This window comes from Tetrao urogallus (genome assembly GCF_951394365.1).
Source record: "Tetrao urogallus genome assembly, chromosome: 7".
Lineage (NCBI taxonomy): Eukaryota > Metazoa > Chordata > Aves > Galliformes > Phasianidae > Tetrao > Tetrao urogallus.
The window spans coordinates 45,981,932-46,003,951 of record NC_136820.1 but is presented as its reverse complement, the minus strand read 5'-3'; the positions used below and the strand labels follow the sequence as shown (position 1 = coordinate 46,003,951).

The following is a 22,020-nucleotide window of genomic DNA, read 5'->3' as shown; positions in this document are numbered from 1 at the left end:
GCTAATTGGAAAGAAGCCCACTGCTGTACAAATGCATTTGCTACAGAAACCATGAGAGTTGGGCACATATGTGCAGCTGCAGCTGTGGGGCACAGGCAGAAGGAAAGAGCAAATCGAAAACCTTGGTGTGTTCAGAGATAACACCTCTAGGGCTCTGTGTTGGATTATTTTTGCTATTTTCTTGTTAAAATTTTTGAAGTTAAGTTTGTTCCTGCTTAGTAGTTCTGGCTTCTTTTTATTTTCTCTTGGGGGAGCTAGAAGGAAGATGTTACAGGGTGAAGATGAAGTTAGCTCATTAACCCTACCAGGCCCACTGCTGTTATTTGTTACATATGAATGTAAACCCATGGGAAGAAAGGACCCACTTCTACAATTTTAGCCTGTTCATTCTTAGCATCTTTCAGCCTAGAATTTACTCCAGGCAATGCAGTTGGGACTGCAATGATCAGTTTTCCTGCCTTTATGCCAGCCAAGGGCTGCTTGCCAGTGGTAATGGCTGTGGTGGCAACTGATGTGACATGACAACATCCACACTGCTCATACCAGATTTTGGGAGAAGTTACACTGAGAAGTTGTGGCTGTCCCAACTCTGGAGATGTTGAGGGCCAGGCTGGATGGGCAACTTGATCTAGTGACTGATGTAGTGATGGGCAGCTCTGTCTGTGGCAGGGAGGCTGGAACTAGATGATCTTTGAGATCCCAACCAACCCAAGCCATTCTATGATTCTCTGAATCTATGTAAGTCAAGTATGAGTTTTAAATGCTCTTCATTTTATGCTGGTCCTGGTTCTTGGCATGAGAAGTTGTGAGTCTGCTTCCATGAGAAACTAACCATGTTCTTACATTTTTTGTCTCCTTCATTCCTAAATGCACCTACTGAATCAGGAGGAAATTCAGCTAATCTCAGTGGATGGTGCTTAGACCATTCAGTCCAGTTATGTAGAGTAGTTTGAATGTTCAGCTGTCTTTCTGGTCATGGAAGACATGGTCCATGCAGAATGGCATCTATCCAATAGAGATTCTGGGGAGCAGTCCTTGCTGGCTCCTAGGATTGTGCTGCAATGTTCAAATTAGAAAGGTCATATGAAGAGTAAAGAAGTGTAATGTAAAAGTATGATCTGCAGACACTCTCCAAAAGCTCTGGGCCAAGCAGCCTGCCTGGATGTGAAGAGCAAGAGGCTCATGTTGGAGGTTTGCAGGGTGCTGGTGGTAGGAAACACGTGCAAAGTCCAAATTATTTTCCTGGAGATCCCCATGATCCTCAGAGCACTGAATCAGGACTGGCTCTGATTTCCCACCAGCTTTCTTGAAATGGTGCAGCTGCTGATTTCAGCAGGCTTAGCCTGGCATAAATGGGCTGAAAGCTGCACCTGGTTTTAAGTCCTTTTTTTTTTTTTTCCTTGCTTTGAGACTGATACATTTTGAAAATAATTCTTCCTTTATTGCTGATAACAGTTGTTGGGCTGGAGGCTTGAACTTTCTTTGTTCTTAGAGAAAGTCTGAATGTTATTTAAGCAACTTCAGGGCACAGTGAAGGCTAAAGTTTCCATGTGCCTATCTAGAATTTATTTGTAGTTGTGTATTACTCTGTTGTACTTCAGTGTATGTAGATTAGAATAGCACCTCCCTTCACAAGATACTGATCCATTTGGACAGAATTGGATTAAATTGGGACATGGTTTATTGGGAGCTATTGGGAATAGGTGAACGGTTGGACTGGACGATCTTTTAAGTCTTTTCCATCCTTGGTGATTCTATGATTCTATGATTCTATAAAATTAGTGAGCTGTTATTGGAAGCTCAGTTTATCCATGGGATCTGATGAAGATAAGTAAAGCACCTGTGATTTTTTGAATGCTAAAAACTACAGAGGACTCCATCCACTCATCAGAAACAGAGCAGGACCACCCAAAACGTGATTTTGGAATAGGCAGCAAGGGAAAGGTTGGGGCTTTCCCTCCCCAAAGATCTCCCAACCTTTGCTGACTTTCCTCTTCATCACAGTTTTTGTTCTCCTTTAGTAAAATAAAAATCCAGGATTTGATTCTTGATGGAGGGAAAACTGCTGGGGTAAGTAAGCCCTGAGTAAAGGCAAGGCAGTTTGTTGAGGTGCCAAACTGAGGATTTAGGAGCTTATCTTCAGACTAAATTTTTGTTTTTTAGCACAGAAAGAAGAGACCTTGGCTTTTCTTGTTTCTAAGCAGAAAGCTGTTTTGCTTACCACATGGGTTTCAGTTTTTTTGTTGACCTTAAATCCCCCCCAAGGTAGAATTTCTTATCTTTTTTATTTTTTTTTTTTCCCCTCCTTGCCTTTGCCCCAGGACTGTGGAAAAGGCAGTGTTAGCAGTTTTTCTTCAGAAAAAGGTCAACACAAAAAGTCATCCAAGCACTGCCACCAAGAAGTCATACAGCTGGAAGCTCGCTGGCTGTCCACTGGGGCTGCTATCATCATGGCTCCAGTTTCTGTTTGCTTGAAACTTTACTTTAGCACATCCCAAAATAAGACCACACCTGTGGTAAATTGTTCAGATTTAACACAAATATTGCAAGCTTCTCCAAGTTACTGTGCATCTCTTCAAATAATCAAGTATTCACGTAATTAAATGCCTTTATTCTTAAGGCTGTGTGCTATTATGATCACCACCAATCTCATTAAATATATATATTTTTGTGCCTTTTTGGGTCCATTGCTCACAGTGTGCCCTGTCCACCTCTTTTATGCTTGAAAAGATTTTTACTGTACAAGGAAAATTAAAGCTGTCCCAGTTCCCAAATGTGATCTTAAAAATGCTGCCACATACAAGCCCATCTTTGCGTAGTGATTTTGACATAGCTCAGAACAGTGGATGCTCAGAATAAAATAATTCTGTAGTGTTATGCATCCTCATTTACATGTAAATTACTGAATAGCATATTTGTCCCTATAGAATTTAGCTAATCCAAAGGAGAAACATTTGCAGTCAATCAAGGAGCAACACAAATAATCTTGTCTTGACAGAGATGCCTGTATTTAACTCTATTGTGATTTCTCATCCGGACTCCATGGAGACTCCCTGCATAACTATAGAGACCCTTGTTATTTTTGCTTTATTTGCATAGACATTTAGGTACCATGACCTATTGTGGCTGTGTATACTCCCTATATGATGCTAACAGCTTTTATACTGCTGTGCTTGTCCAGTTCCTGGAACTGCTTTGTACCTCAGACTGCAAAAATTTCTAGTTCCTTGTGTGAGGATTAGCTATCTCACTTCTAAGACAAGTAATAAAACTTGCTCGTGGATCTGTTCTTAACAAAGAACAAAAGCTCATGAACTTCCCTAAGTAACTTTGGTAATTTTGAAGAACTCATCTGCATGGAAACTTTCTTTTCTAGAAAATATACTTCATTCAAAATTGCAAGCTCATCAAATGTGCCCATTGTCCCTCGTCTTGTCACTGGGCACCACTGAAAAGAGCCCCATCCATTTGACTCCTGCCCATTAGAAATTTATAAGCGTTCTTTTCTCCAGATGGAACAGCCCCAGGTCTCTCAGCCTTTCGTCATCAGGGAAATGCTCCATGCCTTCATCATCTTTGTGGCCCTACACTGGACTCCCTCCAGCACTCCAGTTCCCTGTCTTTCTTGAATTGAGGAGCCCATAAATGGACACAATACTCCAGATGTGACCTCACCACAGCATTACCTCTTGCCCTGCTGGTCACGCTCTCTGTAATGCACCCCAGGATCCCATTGACCTTCTTGACCACAGGGGCAAAGAGCTGGCTCGTGGCCAACCTGTTGTCCACCAGGAGACTCAGGACCTTCCTCTACAGTGCTCCTTTTCAGCAAGTCAAGCTCTAAATCTGTACTGATGCATGTGGTTATTCCTCCCCAGGTGTAGGACTCTGCACTTGCCCCTGTTGAACCTCATCAGGTTCCTCTCCACTCAACTCATCAGAGTTCAGCCTGGACTCTTCACATATCCTGGTTTAGCTGAATCCTGCAATAAGAGGAAGGAATCTGAATGTTTTCTCTCTAGCTCTGTACTGCTACAGTGAATACTCTTTGCACCTGTGAATAAAGGTGGCTTGCAGATAAAGGCCATCAGCCCATGAATTTTGCAAAAACAGTTCTGCACGCATCAGTGGGAATATTATCTTACTTGACAGACAAAAAAACAAAACTTCTGGGGTTGAGGTTGTATAAAGAAGTGCTATAGGTATATACTAAATTCTTGGTCAGAAGAGATGGGAAGATGTTACAGAATTAAAAGAGTTAGGTGATCCAGTGGAATTTGAGGATTTCTTGTGCTTCCTTCTGTAGACAGAGGGAACTGGCAGAAGAGCTGCTTTGTCTTTGACATTTTCAGTTGCTTTTCTTTGTTTTGCCTTTTTAAAGCTTATTCTCTCTCCTTTTTCTTTTTTCTTTTTTCTCTTTCTTTTTTCTTTTTTCTTTTTTCTTTTTTCTTTTTTCTTTTTTCTTTTTTCTTTTTTCTTTTTTCTTCTTTTTCCTCCCTTCAGTTTATTCTACTTAAAAATATGTTTCCCTTGTGGTGCTTTATTTTCCTTGTTATTTTTTTCAGCCCTACATATGTAGGCTTCTCCAGAAGTAATGCCTCCTATTAATTTTCATGGAAATGACAACTGACACAAAGAGCACAATAATACTACTTGATAGAGCAAATTCTCAACAAAACACTGTTTTTTGAACAGTCACCACTGTTAGCCAATTTGTGCATGTGATCTATCTGACTGTGACTCTTCATTTCATGGTGTGACAACTGTGCATGGCTGTCTGGAACTTGGCTTGTCTTTTACACTGCTCTTGCCACTGCCACCTCACTGTTTGGTCTTTATAAACATTCATCAAGCGTGAATAAATATCAGTGGTGCAATTTCTTCCACATGGAGGAATTCAGTGACACACCTTTGCTTCATACCCACTTCCATATCAGGTGCCATTCTGTCAGATTGACCCTCTGCTGCTATCTGTCCAATGGTAACAAAATGTAACAGAATATAGGTGAGAAGGTTGAACCTCTACCACCATCCCATTGACATCCGCCTCTGGTGTCATGGGCCAACATAATAAAATAGGAGGCATTATTTTCACAGCAACCCTTGTACTTCCTGAGTTCTCTAAATTGGTGTGAAAGTTTGTGCAATTTGGTAAATGCTCTCTTCATTATTAAAACATTTGTTGCTTGTTTATTTTACATTTTTGAGGTGGAGGAAATAAAGTGAACTAATGCATTTGAATCATCATTCTTGATTTCCCCAGGCTCTAAACCAAGCATGGAACAATTTATTGTTCTGTTACACTCAAGTGGGATTCTTTTTGAATAGATTCTGATTACACCTCTGCTTTGGGTGCAACTGCATCAGTAACTCAATGGGCCATGATACAACTGTTTTAACAAAAGAACATTTTAGAAAAAAGAAAGCCATTTTGAAGCTTTAGTACTTTTCTGACTTAGCTGTTGTTTTAAGTGATTGCTTTCAACATTATTCTCCTTGCAGGAATTGGTATTTTTATCTGCAATTCTTTAAAGTGACCCGCTAACCATATCCCAGATGACTATTTTCAGTGTCAGAAAGTGGCTGAGCGTCCTTGTCCTTTGCAACCATCTCACGAAGAAGAGATCACAATCCAGAAAGACAGCTCAGAGAGCATCAGTGCTCTTTTACCCCCGCTGTCACAAAATTGCCTATCTTGAAGGCCAGTTTTGTTGGTGGAAACCCAGCCATAGGCAGCAGAGCCAGGGAGCTTTTGCCTATAGTGTGTCTTGATTAAGTGCTACTTGAGGCACTTGGGGCCATTTCAGATCCAAAGAATCTGAGAACATCCAGAATCCAGAAGATTAAATCAGGTTCCCATAGCTCATTTAGATACGTAGGGGCAAAAGCATCTACTCCAACGTCTGTGTAAAGCAGGGGCTTTCATCTTAGGGACTTCTTCACCTTTCACATTTTCTTGAGCTGTATTTTGGGAACCATTGGGACCCATCTATCTACAGTGCATCTCTTCTGCCTGCATTCAGTGTCTGACAGCCTTGTATGCTTGGAGGAGCAAGACAGAGCTTTTAAAACATTAATTTGAGAATTTATCTATACTTGGTGGTCTGTCGGAGAGGACAGAATTGAACTTGGCTTTCCCAGATCCTGTAACCCAAATATCCTTTCTTTTTTCTCTGGCAGAGCTAGGGGAGTAGATCAAGTAGGAGTTGTCTCTGCATAATGTAGGAGCTCATAATAATGAAAGTCTTATCATCTTGCTCTTGTGAGCTGAAAATATTAAGTATTAAATACAGTGTGCCTACAGTTGTGCTGTGTTTCTTATTGACTTCAGAAACCTAAGCCTTCAAAAAGCATAAAACTAATTTAAAATCAAATGTTAAATAAAATTTGGCAGTTCTGTTTATCTTCTGGTATTGGAGTTGTTTGTGGGTTGTTTTCTTTTTTAAGCTTTTTCTTGATAACAAGGGACCAAAATAGTTAGAGTTTTTTTTTTTTTTTTGGGGGGGGGAGGGATTTGGGAAAGGAATCAGAAATTCTCCCCTAATTACAGAGCTTCCGAATCCATGACACCAGAGATCACCAGAATGACAGTATGTTCCTCAGATCTGGCAGTGTTTCAGACCAGGAAAAACCATGTACTGAGGAGCAAGTTGGCTTGGCACGATACCAGAGCCCTGTAATGGAGCTGTTACCAACGCTCCTTTTTCCTGTTCTAGCAGTATAATTAAACAGTTAACACATTTCAGAAATAATGGTATAATTAATGTAATTAAGCAGGGCCTCTTTCACTAGAAAAGAGGGTAGTAAAGCAGCGCTGCTGTTTCTCTGATGTGAGAAATGCCCCTTTGTTTTCATCTGCATCTTTCACCTGTTTACACAGAGGTAAAGAGCATGGCCAAGTTTTTAAAGCTGCTCAAAGCTGTACCCCAGCAGCACACGTTTAATTGGGAAACTGGTGAGCTCTGGTCTTAGAAAAAAAGACTGCTTAGACGATTTGGAAAACCCTGCCCCAAATCTGCCTTGCGTTTTTTTGCCCTGGTTTTACTCAGCTGACCTGGTGTGTTCATTTCAACAGACCTCTCCCTCAGATGAAGCCAGCAAGAAGCAGCTTTTAATGCCCCATCGCCCGTCGGTGGACCACTCAGATGAACCCCTCCAGAGACAGAGGGCAGTGAGTGCTGTCAGCATCATCACCAGTGCCCTGGAAGGTAAGTCATGTCTTTGTCTCCCTGCCCAAAGCCAAGTGTGTCTTGGTTGGCAGGAAGAAAGTAGCAAGTAAAACCTGAAGGTTAAACCCTTTTGTTTTGGGGAGAAAATATTGCAGAAATATTACAACCCTATAATATGAGCAATGCCTTAACAGAAGGCTGTGTAATCTTACCATAGACTTGTAAACATCCTGACAAAATGCTGGTATTATAATCAGGGTTGGATCTGCTAACATTTTGTTTACCCTCAGCCTCTGATGCACAGAGGGCTAACCAAGATGAAGTGTAGCAGAGCACAAGACTATGCATACATTTACGAGTATTATACCATCATAGAATGGTTTGGGTTGGAAGAGACCTCAAAGCCCATCCAGTTTCACCCCCTGCCATGGACAAGGAACCTCCCACCAGCCCAGACTGCATACAGCCCCATCCAGCCTGGCCTTGAGCACCTCCAGGGATGGGGCATCCACAGCTCTCTGGGCAGTGCCAGTGCCTGATTTCCCTCTGAGTAAAGAATTTCTTCCTAACATCTAATCTAAATCTAGCCTAACTCATAGCAATACACTGCTTTTCTAGGAAAGGGTTTCTTACATCTCCTTGTGTCTTCTGCGTTGTAAATTGAGACTGAATAGGAGGTAATGAGTAAAAGTATAGAATAATGTTTGTCAGGAAGTCAGAGTGGAACACAGGAAGTTTTGGATTCTCCTGGAGACTTATTCTTTGTGTTACTGATGAATAGGAAGGTAATGCAAGACTAGATGACTTGTCTGGGAGATGTCTTATAGGAAGGGACCAAACCTGTCTCTTTGGAGACAATGCCCAGTTACAGCCACAAAGCCCATCTTCTTCCTCAGCTTTTTACAACCTTCTGTGGTTATGGTCAGCAGGACTGTGGTCAGAACAGATAAACATATATTTAAGCTCATAAGGATTTATATTCTTAATAGGTGCATAATCACTTCAGTACGTGCCAGTATTCAGTATGACCTGGAAAGGTTTTTTGTTTTGTTTTGTTTTCATTTGTTTTTTTTTTTTGCAGTTGACAATGTGAAGAATGTGTAAAAGGCCTCGGCTGGACTTCTTGCACATTCATTTAATGATACTTTCTATTATTTCTAATATTTTATGTCTGAAATGATCCTTGTCAAGTTTAGCGTACCTCAGAGGATGTATATTTTTATCCTCATTACAGCAGAAATCCTTAACAAAGTTTTCCTAACACCCAAAATTTGATCAGTCATAGAAATTATTCAGTTCTTCTTAACAAGAGGAACATCACATCAGAAGAAAAAGTTTCATAGGCTTTAAGGTATAGTAATAGCTCTGTGTTTGGCTTGGAACAGCCAGACCAGAAATCCCTTCCCCCTTTTGTTGCTTGATTTCTGTTCTTGACTCTTGGGAAAGTCATTGCATCTCTTTTGTCCCCAGACATTGCAAAGCCTTGCAGTCAAGGAGAGACCTACTTTTTGTTTGTTTGCTTAAAAATAAGAGGGAAAATGCCTCCAATTTTACTTTTTCCTTTTACAGGTGTCTTTCAAAAAATATTCAGTATGTTGTAATTTTCAAAGATTAGAAAGGATGTGAGTTTTTAAATGGTTTAAACTATTTTAATGCCACATCATTACCAAAAGAGGAAGGCCACACCTTCTTCCTTCCCTGTTCCTGCTGTATAATTGGGCTGCACAAAAAATTGATTTTCAGTGAGCAGGATTAGTTCACCCACAAGCTACAGGAGCACAAAGGACAGAGGAAATATGTGTAGCTCAGGGGGACGAAACTATCTGCTTTACCAACAACCTGGGCTTAAAAAAGCTTTGTTGATTGTAGAGTTTCAGGGGAGAAGCAGCACATCTGATGTGTGCATTGTGAAGGTATCAAAATCAGCGAGAGTGGGTTGGTTAGAAATGATCATGATGCAGATAAATGGGTTCTTCTGGTTCTACCTGGAAAACTAAGTCCATTAGGAAGTGACTACCTCAAAGTCTTCATTGCTTTCAGAGGTAGGTTTCTGAAAACAATGCACAATAAGGATTTTGCACAGAAATTGTCTGGGTTATGAATGGTTCTCACCTCATTTTAGGCTTTCCTCTCTAAACCCTGTGTTTGGAAGCTGGAAAGAGAGAGTTATCTGTTGGGAGCAATTCAGCTTCCCAGAGATCTCAGAGCAGTGCAGGTGTTTCTGCAAAATCTGTACATGTAGGACACCAACCAATATTTTGAAAATGTGCTAGAAAGCACCTAACACTGCAAATCTGTTGTCCAACAAAGGAAAATGCTTTTAGAATGCATCCTGGCTTGAGAAAGGAGGCTGTTTATGAACCGATTCAAATAACAGGCTTGGCTGAAGCTTTCCTGTTATCACCTCAGGTTCTAATTATATAGACTAAAACTGTTATACAGCATTCCATGCCCATAAAGGAATCAGAAAAGGAAAGCATTAAGCAATTCTGCTAATCATGATCATTCAGCCATTAACTGTCTTTTCTGGCTTTTCTTTTTCATCATTTAACACAAATTATTCTTACAAAGCCATTTATCTTCTTTTGTGCTCGAATAAAATGAACATATAAAAGTTGTATTTTAAATAACACTTTAAAAGTACCTTTAAAAAGAACATTGGAGCTTTAGTACCACATTCAAACTGAGTTATGCACTCCCCTGATTTTCAGAAGAAATTGGACACTTAATGCCTTTTTTGGATTAAACATCAAGAACAGAATCCTTCTGATAACCAGTGATATTCTGGCTCTTAAAACAAAGTATCATTGGCTCTGGTGCTCACAGGGAATCTTCAACCACCTTGGTATTTCCTTGAAAAAAACACTGCCAGGCCCCAGGACATTCCTGCAGTGCATAGAAGGTAACTTGTTGATGCAGATGGTTGAGCAGACAATGAGGAGAAGTGTGGTTCTTACAAACAACGAAGGACTGGTTGGGAATGTGGAAGCTGGGTGCAGCTTGGGATGCAGCAAACATGATATAGTGGAGTTCAAGGTTTTATGTAGAAGAAACAAGGCAATAAGTAGGATGGCAGCCCTGTGGATAAGGGGTCTGGACACCTGGGAGGAATATAGGAATGCTGCCAGAGCATTGCAGGGATGGAAAAAGGAGAACTAAGGTCCAGCTGGAATTAAATCTGATGGGGGAGGTCAAGGACAACAGGAAAGACTTCTTCAGGTATATCAGTAGCAAAAGGAAGACTACAAAAAATGTGAGTCCACTTCAAAATGAGGTGAATGCCCTGGTAAGGGAGGACGCAGAGAAGGAAGAGATAGTGAATGTCTTCTTTGATTCAGTCTTGACTAAAACTAAGCCTAGGGGATCTCAGTCCCTGGGAATAAGAAGTGTGGGAAAAGGAAGATATCCCCTTGGCTGGGAAGGATCTGATCAGAGATTGTGTAGGCAAACTTGATGCACACCAATGATGCAACCATGAGCATAGAGAGTGCTGGCAGAAGTGATTGCTAAGCCACTCTTTGTCAACTTTGAAGGTTTGTGGAGAAGGGAGAGGTGTCTGAGAACTGGAGGATAGCCAGTGTCACTCCAGTCTTCAAAAAGGGCAAGAAGGAGGAGTCAGGAAACCAGACCAATCAGCCTGAAATCTGTCCCTCGGAGGGCGATGAAACAACTTGTTCTGGATGCCATCTCCAACCAAATGGAAGAGAAGGTATCAGGAGTAGTCAGCATGGATTCACCAGGGGGAAATCATGCTCAACTAGCATGGTAGTCTTCTATGATGTCATCACCAGCTGAGTAGATGGGAGGAGAGTGGTGGATATTGTGTACATTGAATTCCACAAAGCTTTTGACACGGTCTCCTGTAACATCCTCATAGACAAGCTTAGGAAATGTGAAATAGAGTAGTGGACAGTGAGGTGGATTAAAAACTGGCTGACTGGCAGAGCTCAAAGGATGGTTACCAGTGATAAAGATTCTAATTGGAGGCCCGTAACTAGTGGTGCTCCCTGGGGGTTGGTTTGGGTCAGGTCTTGTTTAACATCTTCATCAGTAACCTGGTTGAAGGGATAGAATGCACTCTCAACAATTTTGCTGAGGGAGGAGAGCAAAATTGTTTTCAACAATTTGCTGTCAACAAGACCTGGACAGATTGCACTGTTGGCTGGAGAGAAACCTGATGAGGTTCAACAAGAGCAAGCGTAGAGTCCTCCTCCTGGGGTGAAACAACCACATGCATCAGTACAGATTAGGGGCTGACCTGCTGAGAAGGAGCTGAAGCTCTGCAGAGAGGGTCCTGGGTGTTCTGGTGGACAACAGGTTGGCCAAGAGCCAGCATTATGCCCCTCTGTCCAAGAAGATCAGTGGTACACTAAGGTATATTAAAAAGAGCATGGACAGCAGGGTGAGGGAGGTGATCCTCCCCCTCTACTCTGCCCTGGTGAGACCACATCTGGAATACTGTGTCGAGCTGTGGGCTCCTCAATTCAAGAAAGACAAAGAACTGCTGGAGAGAGTCCAGTGTAGGGTTACAAAGCTGATTAGGGGCCTGGAGCATCTCTCATACGAGGAAAAGAGAAGTCCAAGAGGAGATCTTACCAATGCTTATAAATATCTAAAGGATGGGAGTCAAGGGGATGGGACCATATTCTTTTTGGTAGTGCCCAGCAACAGCACAAGGGGCAATGGGCACAAACTGGAACATGGGAAGTTCCATATGAACATGAGGAAAACATTCTTTATTGTGAGGGTGACAAAGCTCTAGAGCTGGCTGCCCAGAGATGTGGATATTTAAAACCCACCTGTTTTTCCTGTGCAACCTGCTGTAGCCAACTGCTCTGGCAGTGTGTTGGACTGAGGGGTCTCCAGAGGTCCCTTCAAACCCATACTACCCTACGATCCTGTAAATCAGCTCTAAATATTGGATTTAAGCTCTTTTTCTCTTAAACGCTTTAAAACTCTTCATTTTAGATTTTTCTAAAATGAGACCTGACAATGAAAACAGCTGTGTTCCAGTTTATTCTTTTAACCACTTGAACTTGCCAAACTGGAAAACAGAGTGCAGATCTATGTGAAATACTAGCCTTTGCATATTTAGTGTGAATTTTCCTCTTTACTTGTGACTCCTTTGAAAGGTTACTACTTCCAGGATAGGCCACTGTCTGCTAAGTACAATCAACTGGCAAAAAAACCAAAGTACATAATTTGCCTGTTAAGATAGGAATATTTTTGGCCTAAAAAAGAAAAAAAAAGTGGTTCTGGGTAAGTTAGGAGTCTTCCTCTATGTTGTAAGTCATTTTAAATGTCTCCTTGTCATATAACTCAGTGTGCATTGACTGTTCTTTTACTGCTTGTGTCTTAGAGCTTGAGGAATCACACCAGAAATGCCCTCCGTGCTGGAACCACTTTGCTGTTAAATTTCTCATTTGGGATTGCTGCCCGTTTTGGCTTTTAATCAAGAAATTTGTCAAGTTTGTGGTAATGGACCCATTTACTGACCTCACCATCACCCTCTGCATTGTGCTGAACACACTCTTCATGGCCTTGGAGCATTATAAGATGACAAAGGAGTTTGACCACATGCTTTACATAGGCAATTTGGTAAGTGAATATAAAGGTGAGACACCATTTGAGGAATGTATTTGTTGCTTTGTAAAGTTTTGGCTTAGGTCCTGGAAGATTCTCTTTTAATATGCTGTCAGCACTGCTTTGCCTATGTCATGTCAAGCAAGAGCGTCCTTTCACCTCTTCTGGGGTTTAAAACTTACTGTTTAAAAATCTTTTTAATTTCAGAAGAGTTTTTATTGGAAAAAACACAGGATATCTAACTATGACATGGTGGAACTGCCCCTAAAATTAGTACAAGCAAGATTTACTGTAGGACCAGAAGGTCTGGAGTACCCTGGAATGTGGACCCTGCTAGGTGTGAATTTAAGAACCCCAAAGTGGATATGAGAAAAGCCCTTTATTTTTATAAGAAAATATGGCTCTCAAGCTGGGATCCACTTTGCCCGTCTTGGGATATTTGCAGCGTAGGAGTCTCTGTCGGAGCTGATTGCATTTAAAGTCAGTGGAGAGAGATAGACAATTTTAAGGCACAATTAATTTGATGTTTTTAAGATATTTACTTTTGGATAAGGTGAACTGTGCCCTATAAGCCACTGATTTTGCTGACCATTAACTGCAAAAGGAGCATGCACAGATGCTGCAGATGTCATGTCTGCACTGAGATGCATCCTACACTGGCAGGTTTAGGTGGGTAGTAGCAGTGATCACAATTCTTGTACCAGCACCAGCACACACAGTGCAGCTCATGTTTTTTTCTTTTTTTTTTTAATACTACTCCTTGTTGTTCTTATCTGTAGACCTCCTCAGGCAGATTGAAGGTCTCTCAGCCTGTAGAGCCAGTCTGCAGGTTTTCAGCTGCTGTGTCCTGGCAAATTTCCCTGTCGCTATGCTGGGAAAAATCAGGTGTCTCCTTTGGCTGCTCCAAACCCACGCTCTACTCCTTTGTGGGAAGCAGTAGATAAGCGTAGCTTGGAAAGTCACCCTGCAGAACTGCGCCCAGCTCCTCTATGCAGCCAGCCCACGTTGTGGGGATGTTGCTCAACCATTTGTGGCCTTCTCAGATGACTCCTCAGATGATAAAAAAAATCCTTTGGACCCAGCATCCGTGACAGCAGGTGGCAATGCTGCCGTCCCGCCCTCTGGCTGGTAAATGCGTCTGTTCCTTGCTCTGTTTTTGACAGAGCAGCTTCTCTCTTTGCCAGACCACGGGCAGCAAATCTCCAGCCCCTGGCATCCCTCCTGCCCACAGGGCTCCCAACAAGGCTGATGGAAATGGAGACGACGAGCAGAGGGTGGGGGGAAAATCGCAAAGGAAATTTTGTTGAAGATTGCAAAATTTTGCAGAAGATGGTGTGCTTCACCCTGAGCTTCTCAGCTCTGCCTGGAGCTATTTTGATTTGTGTTGAAGTGTAAAATAAGCAAAACAGCCTGCTGCTTATGTTTGGGAGTAGGCTGCTGGCCCTGGGCTGCCCTTCCCCTCAGATGCTAGGATGGGTGAGAGGTTCCCCCCACCAGATTTCCTCTCATAACAGGAATGGTTGCGAGTAGAGCAGGTCAGGGAAGGTAATTCCATCCTGTGGAGGATTTTGCAAAGTCATTTGTAATGAAAATTGAGTGTGTTTTTTTGCAATTTGCCCTGTAAGGGATGGCAGCCTCAGCTCCAGGGCAGGCTGCCAGGTGCCTGCTTCCCCTAAGCCACCAACTGCCAGAGCCTCCTCTGTGCCCACACTGAGCTCTGAGCTCCTGCCATCCCATCTAACCCTCTTTGAGTGATTACACCAGCATTAGGTGGGGGAAGATACTAAAAAGGGTACATCTTTGGCATTTTTTCCTCCAAATAAGTGTTTCTGAAAGAAATGAGAGTGGGATATGAATTTGCTATCTGTGAGAGTAGTCTGCCTGCTAGGCGTTGGAGATCTCCCACTCTGATGGTGCTATCTCCATCGACCAGCTGTGTGGCACTTGCTTTCTTTGGGCCTCGATAGCTTATCACTTACAGCAACCAACATTTCTAAATGCCCTTGCAAGGCCTGACCAGCACACTCACAGATTGATGGTATAAGGCAGAAAAAGTGAGATTTTTCTCAATTTCTGTGTTTCTTTAGAAATGGAGACATTACTGCAGAGTAGGTGGAGAAATTTATTTATTAATTATTTATTTCAGAGAAAATCCTCCAAATCCCCACTGGCACATTCACAACCACAACCAGTAGGATGGTGAGAATCACCAAAGTTGGAAAAGACCTCCCAGATCATCCTGTCCAACCATTCACCTACCATCAGTCTTTCCCTACTAAGCCATATCCCTTAGTACAGCATCTAAATGTTTCCTGAGCACCTCTCGGGTTGGTGACTCCACCACATCCCTGAGTAGTGCATTCCAGTGCCTCACCACTCTTTTGGGCAAGAATTTTTTTCTAACGTCCAACCTTAATCTCAACGTGGTGCAACTTGAGGCCATAGTTACTCTTTTGCTTTCCAGCCTTCATCACTGCAGCATCCAGCTCCTCATATAAGCCCGACAGTTTGTTACCAGGTGCCAGCAATTTGGTGACTCCCAAATTTGTCACTGGTGCACGTACATGGCTCCTGATGCCTATAAGATGGCTCAGACATTTTTTTCGATCTTGCTATGACATTTCCTTCTCAGAAGGCTATTGATTAAAAAAGATTCGAGCAAAGGAAGCGATCCTCCTGAGTCATTTCTCTGCAAGGCGGTTACACAATGTAGGCAGTGTGATGGTGTGGGTTTGCAGGCAGTCCCCTGGATACGATTTCACAGCCATCTAGTTTGGGCTGGCTTGCTGTCCTTAGGGAAACTGGGGCATTCAGGTGGGAATCTCTGCTGTCTCCAGCCACAGTGACTCAGAAATTGCATGTCAGTTAGGAAACAGAGATGGACCACTGCGTTGGGTTCTTGGTATAGGACTGATAGGATGGCAGTTCACACTGACACAGTCTGAAGTATCTTTCCCTGACAAGGAGAATATATTTTACATAAGGAGATGTGTAAAATGGCTATTTGGAACAATCCAGCCACTCACACCTGAAGCATTATAGGGTAAAATCAAACTTTCTTCAAATGCAAGCTGTGATCTTTTCTTTTTTTTTTTTAAACTCCTTATCACCTTAATTATAGAGCCTCAACTTTTCCCTTCCACACAGTGGTGAGTTTCTCTTATTTCTTGCTTAGAGCTGATCACTTTTGCTGAGATAGCTACAGACATTTAATTTATGGGGAAGAAAATATTTCTCCTTGAGTGTTTGTTACTGCTATATCAGTTCTGGTGTCCCCTCTTTTTGACTTACACAGTGCACTGATATTGACTGCTGTGTAGAAAACCATGTGCTTTGATATAAAAGTGCAGCAGAGAACTATTCAGAACATGAAGCTCTGTGTACTTGCGCAGGTACTTAGAATGGAAATGAAACTATGTGAGTACAACACGATGCTCACATTTTCTCATTTTAAGCTGTCGTATTTATCATGATACTTAAGGAGTGCACCTGAAAGGATCAGATCTGATTCCCTCAGATGCTTTGCAGGAATGGGTTAAAATTGAATTTGCTGTCTGAATTTGCAGACTTCCTATGTCTTCTTCCCATGCCTCTTAGGCAATATTTATATGTTGTTCTAAAGAAATATGTTCCAATTAAAAGCTCCACTCTGTGACTTTTGAACTGTGTCATAAATAAGCAGTGCCTCTTCAAGATGCTGTGAGAAGAGATCTGTTGGAAGTATTTGTAAAAATAAAATAATAAAAAAATAAGAGGGTTCAAATTAGGGTCTCTAATTGCCTTTGGTGCCAGGAAGAGAGCTCAGAATGGCTGGAGGCTCGAGCCTGGTATTGACAATAATAACAAAATAACAACAGATAATACAGCTGGTACGCTGCAGTCCAGATATCCCTTTAAAACTCCCACTCCATTCATTCAGGTTTCTCCACTGAAATAGATTTAACCTTTATAAAAGGCACCTTTACGCTTTCTTTTCTACCACTGAGAACATGCAGGCGACAGAAGGCGATGTAAGTGTCTGTCCCCATCAAGGGCTGAACCCAGACATCGCCGAGCATCGCTGCGAAGAGACCAGACAAAGCCAGAGCTGTAGCACTGATAAAGAATCAACCGTGAAAGATGACGTATTTGCTCACAACGTGTTTTTGGCTTTCTGCTGTGCTCACCTGTGACTGTGGAGACTGCGATAAAGGAGGGATGTGTGGAAGGCTGTTTTCACTTTGTGTTTTCTTTCTGCAGGTCTTCACTGGGATTTTTACGGCAGAAATGATCTTCAAAGTAATTGCCCTTGACCCCTACTACTATTTTCAGCAGGGATGGAACATTTTTGACAGCATAATTGTTATACTGAGCCTGATGGAACTGGGTTTATCCAGCATGGGGAACCTGTCTGTGTTACGCTCCTTTCGATTGGTAACGGTCTCATTCTGCTCTTACCCCTCTCCTTGCACTGCATATAAGCTCTGAGATGAATGCAACATATTTTCTTTAAAAAATGCATCCAGTAATAAAGACTTTAACTGCTGCAAACTGGTGAACAGTACGTGACACTAATTATATGAGCTGTGGGATAAATGGAATTGTTCCAGATTTACATCAGGGTAAACGAGAACATAATTTGATTCCTTCTAGCCGTGCCAGGTACTCGAGGCACACTTTAGATGTTCGAGATGCAATTTGTAATAAAAATCTGCTTTTTTATACCAGTACACCTGTTAGAACAACCAGCAGATAAATGATGGCCCCAAAAATGCAAGAGCTAGTAACATGTCTTTTTGGAAGTTGTTATTCCTAAATTACATTATAAACATGTCACCATTCTTTTAAATGTTGTCAAAAGAGAATGTCTTTGAATTATTCACGGAGTGATTTTTTTTTTTTCTAGAACTGATCAGCATAACACAGCATCTGTCTCTCACGGAACTCCTTAGCTGTCAGTTCCTTTGTTATGCATGGGATAGTGGCATTCGATTAATGAGAGACTGTCGGCATATTGGAACAGAAAAGTCGTTTCCTTGCCAGCCTGACATTTGTGTTGCACTTCGTGTACCAGGATGTCCATGTTAATCATTCTGGCCATGATGTGGCTTCAGAACTTGAAAGACCAGGAAAATAAGCCCTTATGGTTGCATTTAGAGGAAGGCTTTTTTTTTTTTTTTTTTTTTTTTCCCTTTCTAAAATTCTCTTTGCTGCTCAAAAATGCAAATTTTTCACTGCCACTGCTGGGCCCTGAGAGCCTCCTGTCAGGTTCTGAGCAATGCCTCTGCAGTGGGGTTGAAATTAAACCTTCAGCTGAAAACACAGCACAAGAGCTAGGAACAGTTTACATCCTTAGAACAGGTCTTTGGTGGGACTTGGGCTATGCTCAGCCTTTGTGATCCTTGAGGTGGTTTTCACCCTGGGAGCTATCAGCTACCAGCATCAGGCTGAGGCTTGCAGTGAAACACAGTGGAAATGCTTCTCCCACTGCAGTATCGAACCCTAAGCCCTTTCCCTGCAGATGCTTGTCAGGCTGTTTAATTTGAGAAGGAAAAATACCCTAAAGGAAAATACTGAGACATGAGACTTCCTCCTTCCGTTCCCCCCAGTGATATCAGGGAACTGAGCTCAAAAAGCACGTCTGTCTAATAAGGCACAGCAAAGCTCCTGAACGCTTCCTTCTCACCCAGGAAGCACAAGAGATGTTTTATTAATAGACGTAGTGAGGTTCACAGGAAGTGTGGCTAAAATCCCCTTGTGCTGTAGCATTCCACGTTGTACCCACTTTAATAATTCATCCACTGAAATCTCTGTTGCTTCCGTGAACTGACACTGTTGTTTGTGTTTTGTTCACAGCTGCGGGTCTTCAAATTGGCCAAGTCGTGGCCGACCTTAAACACTCTCATCAAAATCATCGGTAATTCTGTGGGCGCCCTTGGGAACCTCACCCTTGTGCTGGCAATCATCGTCTTTATTTTCGCCGTGGTAGGAATGCAGCTTTTTGGGAAAAGTTACCTGGACAATGTGAAGAAGATAAGCACAACTGGCAACTTGCCACGGTGGCACATGAACGATTTCTTCCATTCATTTCTCATCATCTTCCGAATCCTGTGCGGGGAGTGGATCGAGACCATGTGGGACTGCATGGAAGTAGCTGGGCAGCCCCTGTGCCTTCTCGTCTTCTTGTTGGTCATGGTGATAGGAAACCTGGTGGTGAGTTGTCCAGATGGTTTCTTCTCTTTTTCATGCTGGGTGTGTGGAAATGGATGTCCTTGTATCCAGAAAGTGCAAAAAACTTGTGTTGCTTCTAGGCTTTAGTGTTTGCTGAACCAAGGTCTCACCCAGACACATTTGTTCATATCCCAGGTCCAAAAGGGGTGTCATTTCATTGCTAATTGGGATGGAGGCTTAATGTTTTTGCAGAAGGACAGGTAATGTTTTAGAGGAAATAAAGTCACACAGGCTTGTTATAATGATTTTATTCCTTAAGGCATTGGTGAGACTTAAGAGATTTGAAATCTCTTTTCAGGAGTTAATATCACCTTAACTGTCACTGTAATGGGGGATATTTTTATTTCTGTTCATTTCTGGTCCAGAACAGGTGAGCCTTACAGCTAGCACAGTGTCTTTGGAGGAGTTTCAGATGTGTTTAGCTGGTGTGTTCTAGGAAGCTGTAGGTTATGTTTACAGTTAAGTCACTTGCTCATTGCTTTTTTAATAGACCATCCCATAAGCTTGGCTTACATAAGCTCTGAACCTATTAAGGCTGAATTGTATTTCCCTGTTGACATCTTAGGGAGCGCTTTGCTGGCTTGCAGTCATTGTGGAAATGTTTTGCCCGTTCAGCTTACAGAGCATCTTTGACATTGAGGCTCTAATGGGCTTACTGTTTATTCAGTGAGTTGTTTAATAGTGGATGTGGCCATAAAATTGTTAGGCTTTGCTATGGACTGCTTTTAGTGGTTGTTTTGCTTTTTAAGTACCCGGCGTTTTGCTTCTCGGCTGCTGGGATAGAAAACTCCTTGGAGGAGCTTATGAAAGAAATGAGCACAGTTTTTGTGTTTGCATTAATTTAAATTTTAATAATTAGATTTTTGATTTCAAGAGAAAGCTGCAGTTTATAGATTTTTGTATAAATCAAAACATTAAGCTATGATTGCTCAGAAAGCGGCAGGATTTCTCTTTGCCTTCACTTGAACTTTCTGCCACTTTAGCTTTCTTTCTGGATTAGATGATGTGAGACGTTATGACTTTCTGCACATTTTTGCAAGGAGTTCAGCCTAAACTGAAAAATTTAAGCTCCTCCTATTGTTAGTCAATGGATTCTGTGTTTGTATTGAAATCTGAAAATGATAGCTGGGAAATTCGGGGGAATATGTTCACATTTGAAATATTAATGGATTACTCAGTGAATGTGCAACATCTTATTTCCTTAGGTATTAAAACTCATGAGATTGCATAGGGATTGTTAAATATAAAATCCAATTCAGAGGAGATTGTACAGCATCCACGTGTATTTAAACTTCCGTGCTCAGAAAAGACTGTTCCAGATGTACAACCAGATATTGAAGGCCTCTGTCAGCATGAGTGATCTGAAGTTACTGGTCAGCTGAAAGCAAAAGTGCCAGCTTCATGCTTTTCAGCCACCAGTTTTGTACGCACGTAGCAAAGACTGGGGAATAGGAGTGATTATTGTATGTAAAGCTCTTAGGGTGAAAAAAATAAGAAGAAAAAGATCCATAGGTGTGAAAATGGGAAAAGAAAAACAGGTTCTGAATCATGAGGCTCATTCCATGCCAAGCACATGGAGATATTCTAATGTTAATTATCAGGTAGAAAGAAGATTCTTTTCTCCCACAATATTAGCAAAAGTCTTGGTTTCTTCAGTGAGAGTCAGCTGAATTCACAAAATTACTCATTTGCTGTAGAGCATCAGACAAAAGCTCAGCTAGCCAAAAAGCAGTAATAACTCTTTAAAATGAGAAGACAAGCTCTGGCTGCAGTCTGGGGTGGGAAGAGTTACAAGCACTGTGATTCTGTGATATTCTCAGTGCTTGGGTCTGTAGGTCTTATCGAGCCTCAGTAACATAAATTCAAAGGAATGGTGGAAGAAAAGCATGGAAAATTAGTAAGTGCCCTGGGCAACTTCATGTTATAGAGCAGTCAAGCTGTTGAAAGGAATTTTAGTAATTCTTAAGACTTTGGTTGGTATTCACGTATCCCAAAAATGTCTTGCACTGTGCCACTGCCATGTGAAAGTATGTGCACTGCTGGTCAGCTGATATCTGAGTCATCCTCAGAGAACTAAACCTTACAGCATAGTTGGGAAATGACGTGCTGTGTCACTGCCTTCTGCACAGCAATACTGTGCTGCTAGGATCTGGCAGCATTTTCAGAGTCATGGAAGCTACTTTGGAAGGGAAAGCCAAGCCAGAGGAATGATAAAGTAGGCTCGTTATCATGTGTAAGGACGTCTGAAATTGCTAACTGAATAATTACAATTACAGTTAAGACTTAACATATTTCCTGTGTACATATGTGTTCCTGAGTTTAGTAAGGAAAGTAACTGAGAGAGGAGTTATTAAAAAGGCAGAGAGGAGTTTGGGTAACGAGGCAGTCCTTACTGCCCTGCTCTGCTGGGTCAGCCAGTGTGAGAGCTGAGGGCGACAGCAGCCGCTTCTCAGGGGACAACCTCCTGCAGTGGGGACTGCTGCTGTACTAATGACGTGCATGAATAAAGTTGACACTCCAATCACAGAAAGAACAACCTTCCAACCTCTTTGCGTGAGTCTGACGTGTGCTGGCCAAGCTGCCCCTTTATTCTTGTCCCTGCTGCTTGGACAAAGTGAGATTTCTACCAGCTTCTTCCAGCATGGTACAAAGTAAGGTCTGTGCTTTGAGTTATAAGCATGCCAGGGGGGATGGTCTGTCACAAGAGAAGATGGTCAAGTTTTTACTGGGATGAAAATTGAAATAAAAGGTTGGAAATGCTCTTTATCATTGGTCATTGGCAGTCCTTTGGTCCAATATCAATGTTTGTAACATAGAAAAATACTGAGAACCTTTTCTGAGAACATAAAGATAGAAAGCATCACGAATTTCTAGGGTGCCCAGCTATCCTGCAGGAAGAACTGCCTGTCATCATTGAATTAATATATGATGCATGAAATTATGAAAAACAAATTGTAAGGTCCCACACTCCCCCCTGTTTATTTGTGTTTTCATAGAATCATAGAGTCACAGAATCATTAACGTTGGAAAAGATCATCTAGTCCAACCATCAACCCAT

At 41.9% G+C, this 22,020-nt stretch overlaps 1 protein-coding gene across 1 annotated transcript in view; it reads left to right on the top strand.

Moving 5' to 3' along the window:
• SCN5A (sodium voltage-gated channel alpha subunit 5) overlaps positions 1-22,020 on the top strand; it is a gene marked incomplete at both ends in the record, with an annotated part of 163,098 nt that overhangs the window by 59,572 nt on the left and 81,506 nt on the right. Inside the window, 4 exons of the mRNA XM_079538187.1 lie at positions 7,076-7,208; positions 12,529-12,767; positions 16,992-17,165; positions 18,588-18,944. Coding sequence (XP_079394313.1) covers positions 7,076-7,208; positions 12,529-12,767; positions 16,992-17,165; positions 18,588-18,944 — 903 coding nt within the window. The remainder of the gene's footprint in view (positions 1-7,075; positions 7,209-12,528; positions 12,768-16,991; positions 17,166-18,587; positions 18,945-22,020) is intronic.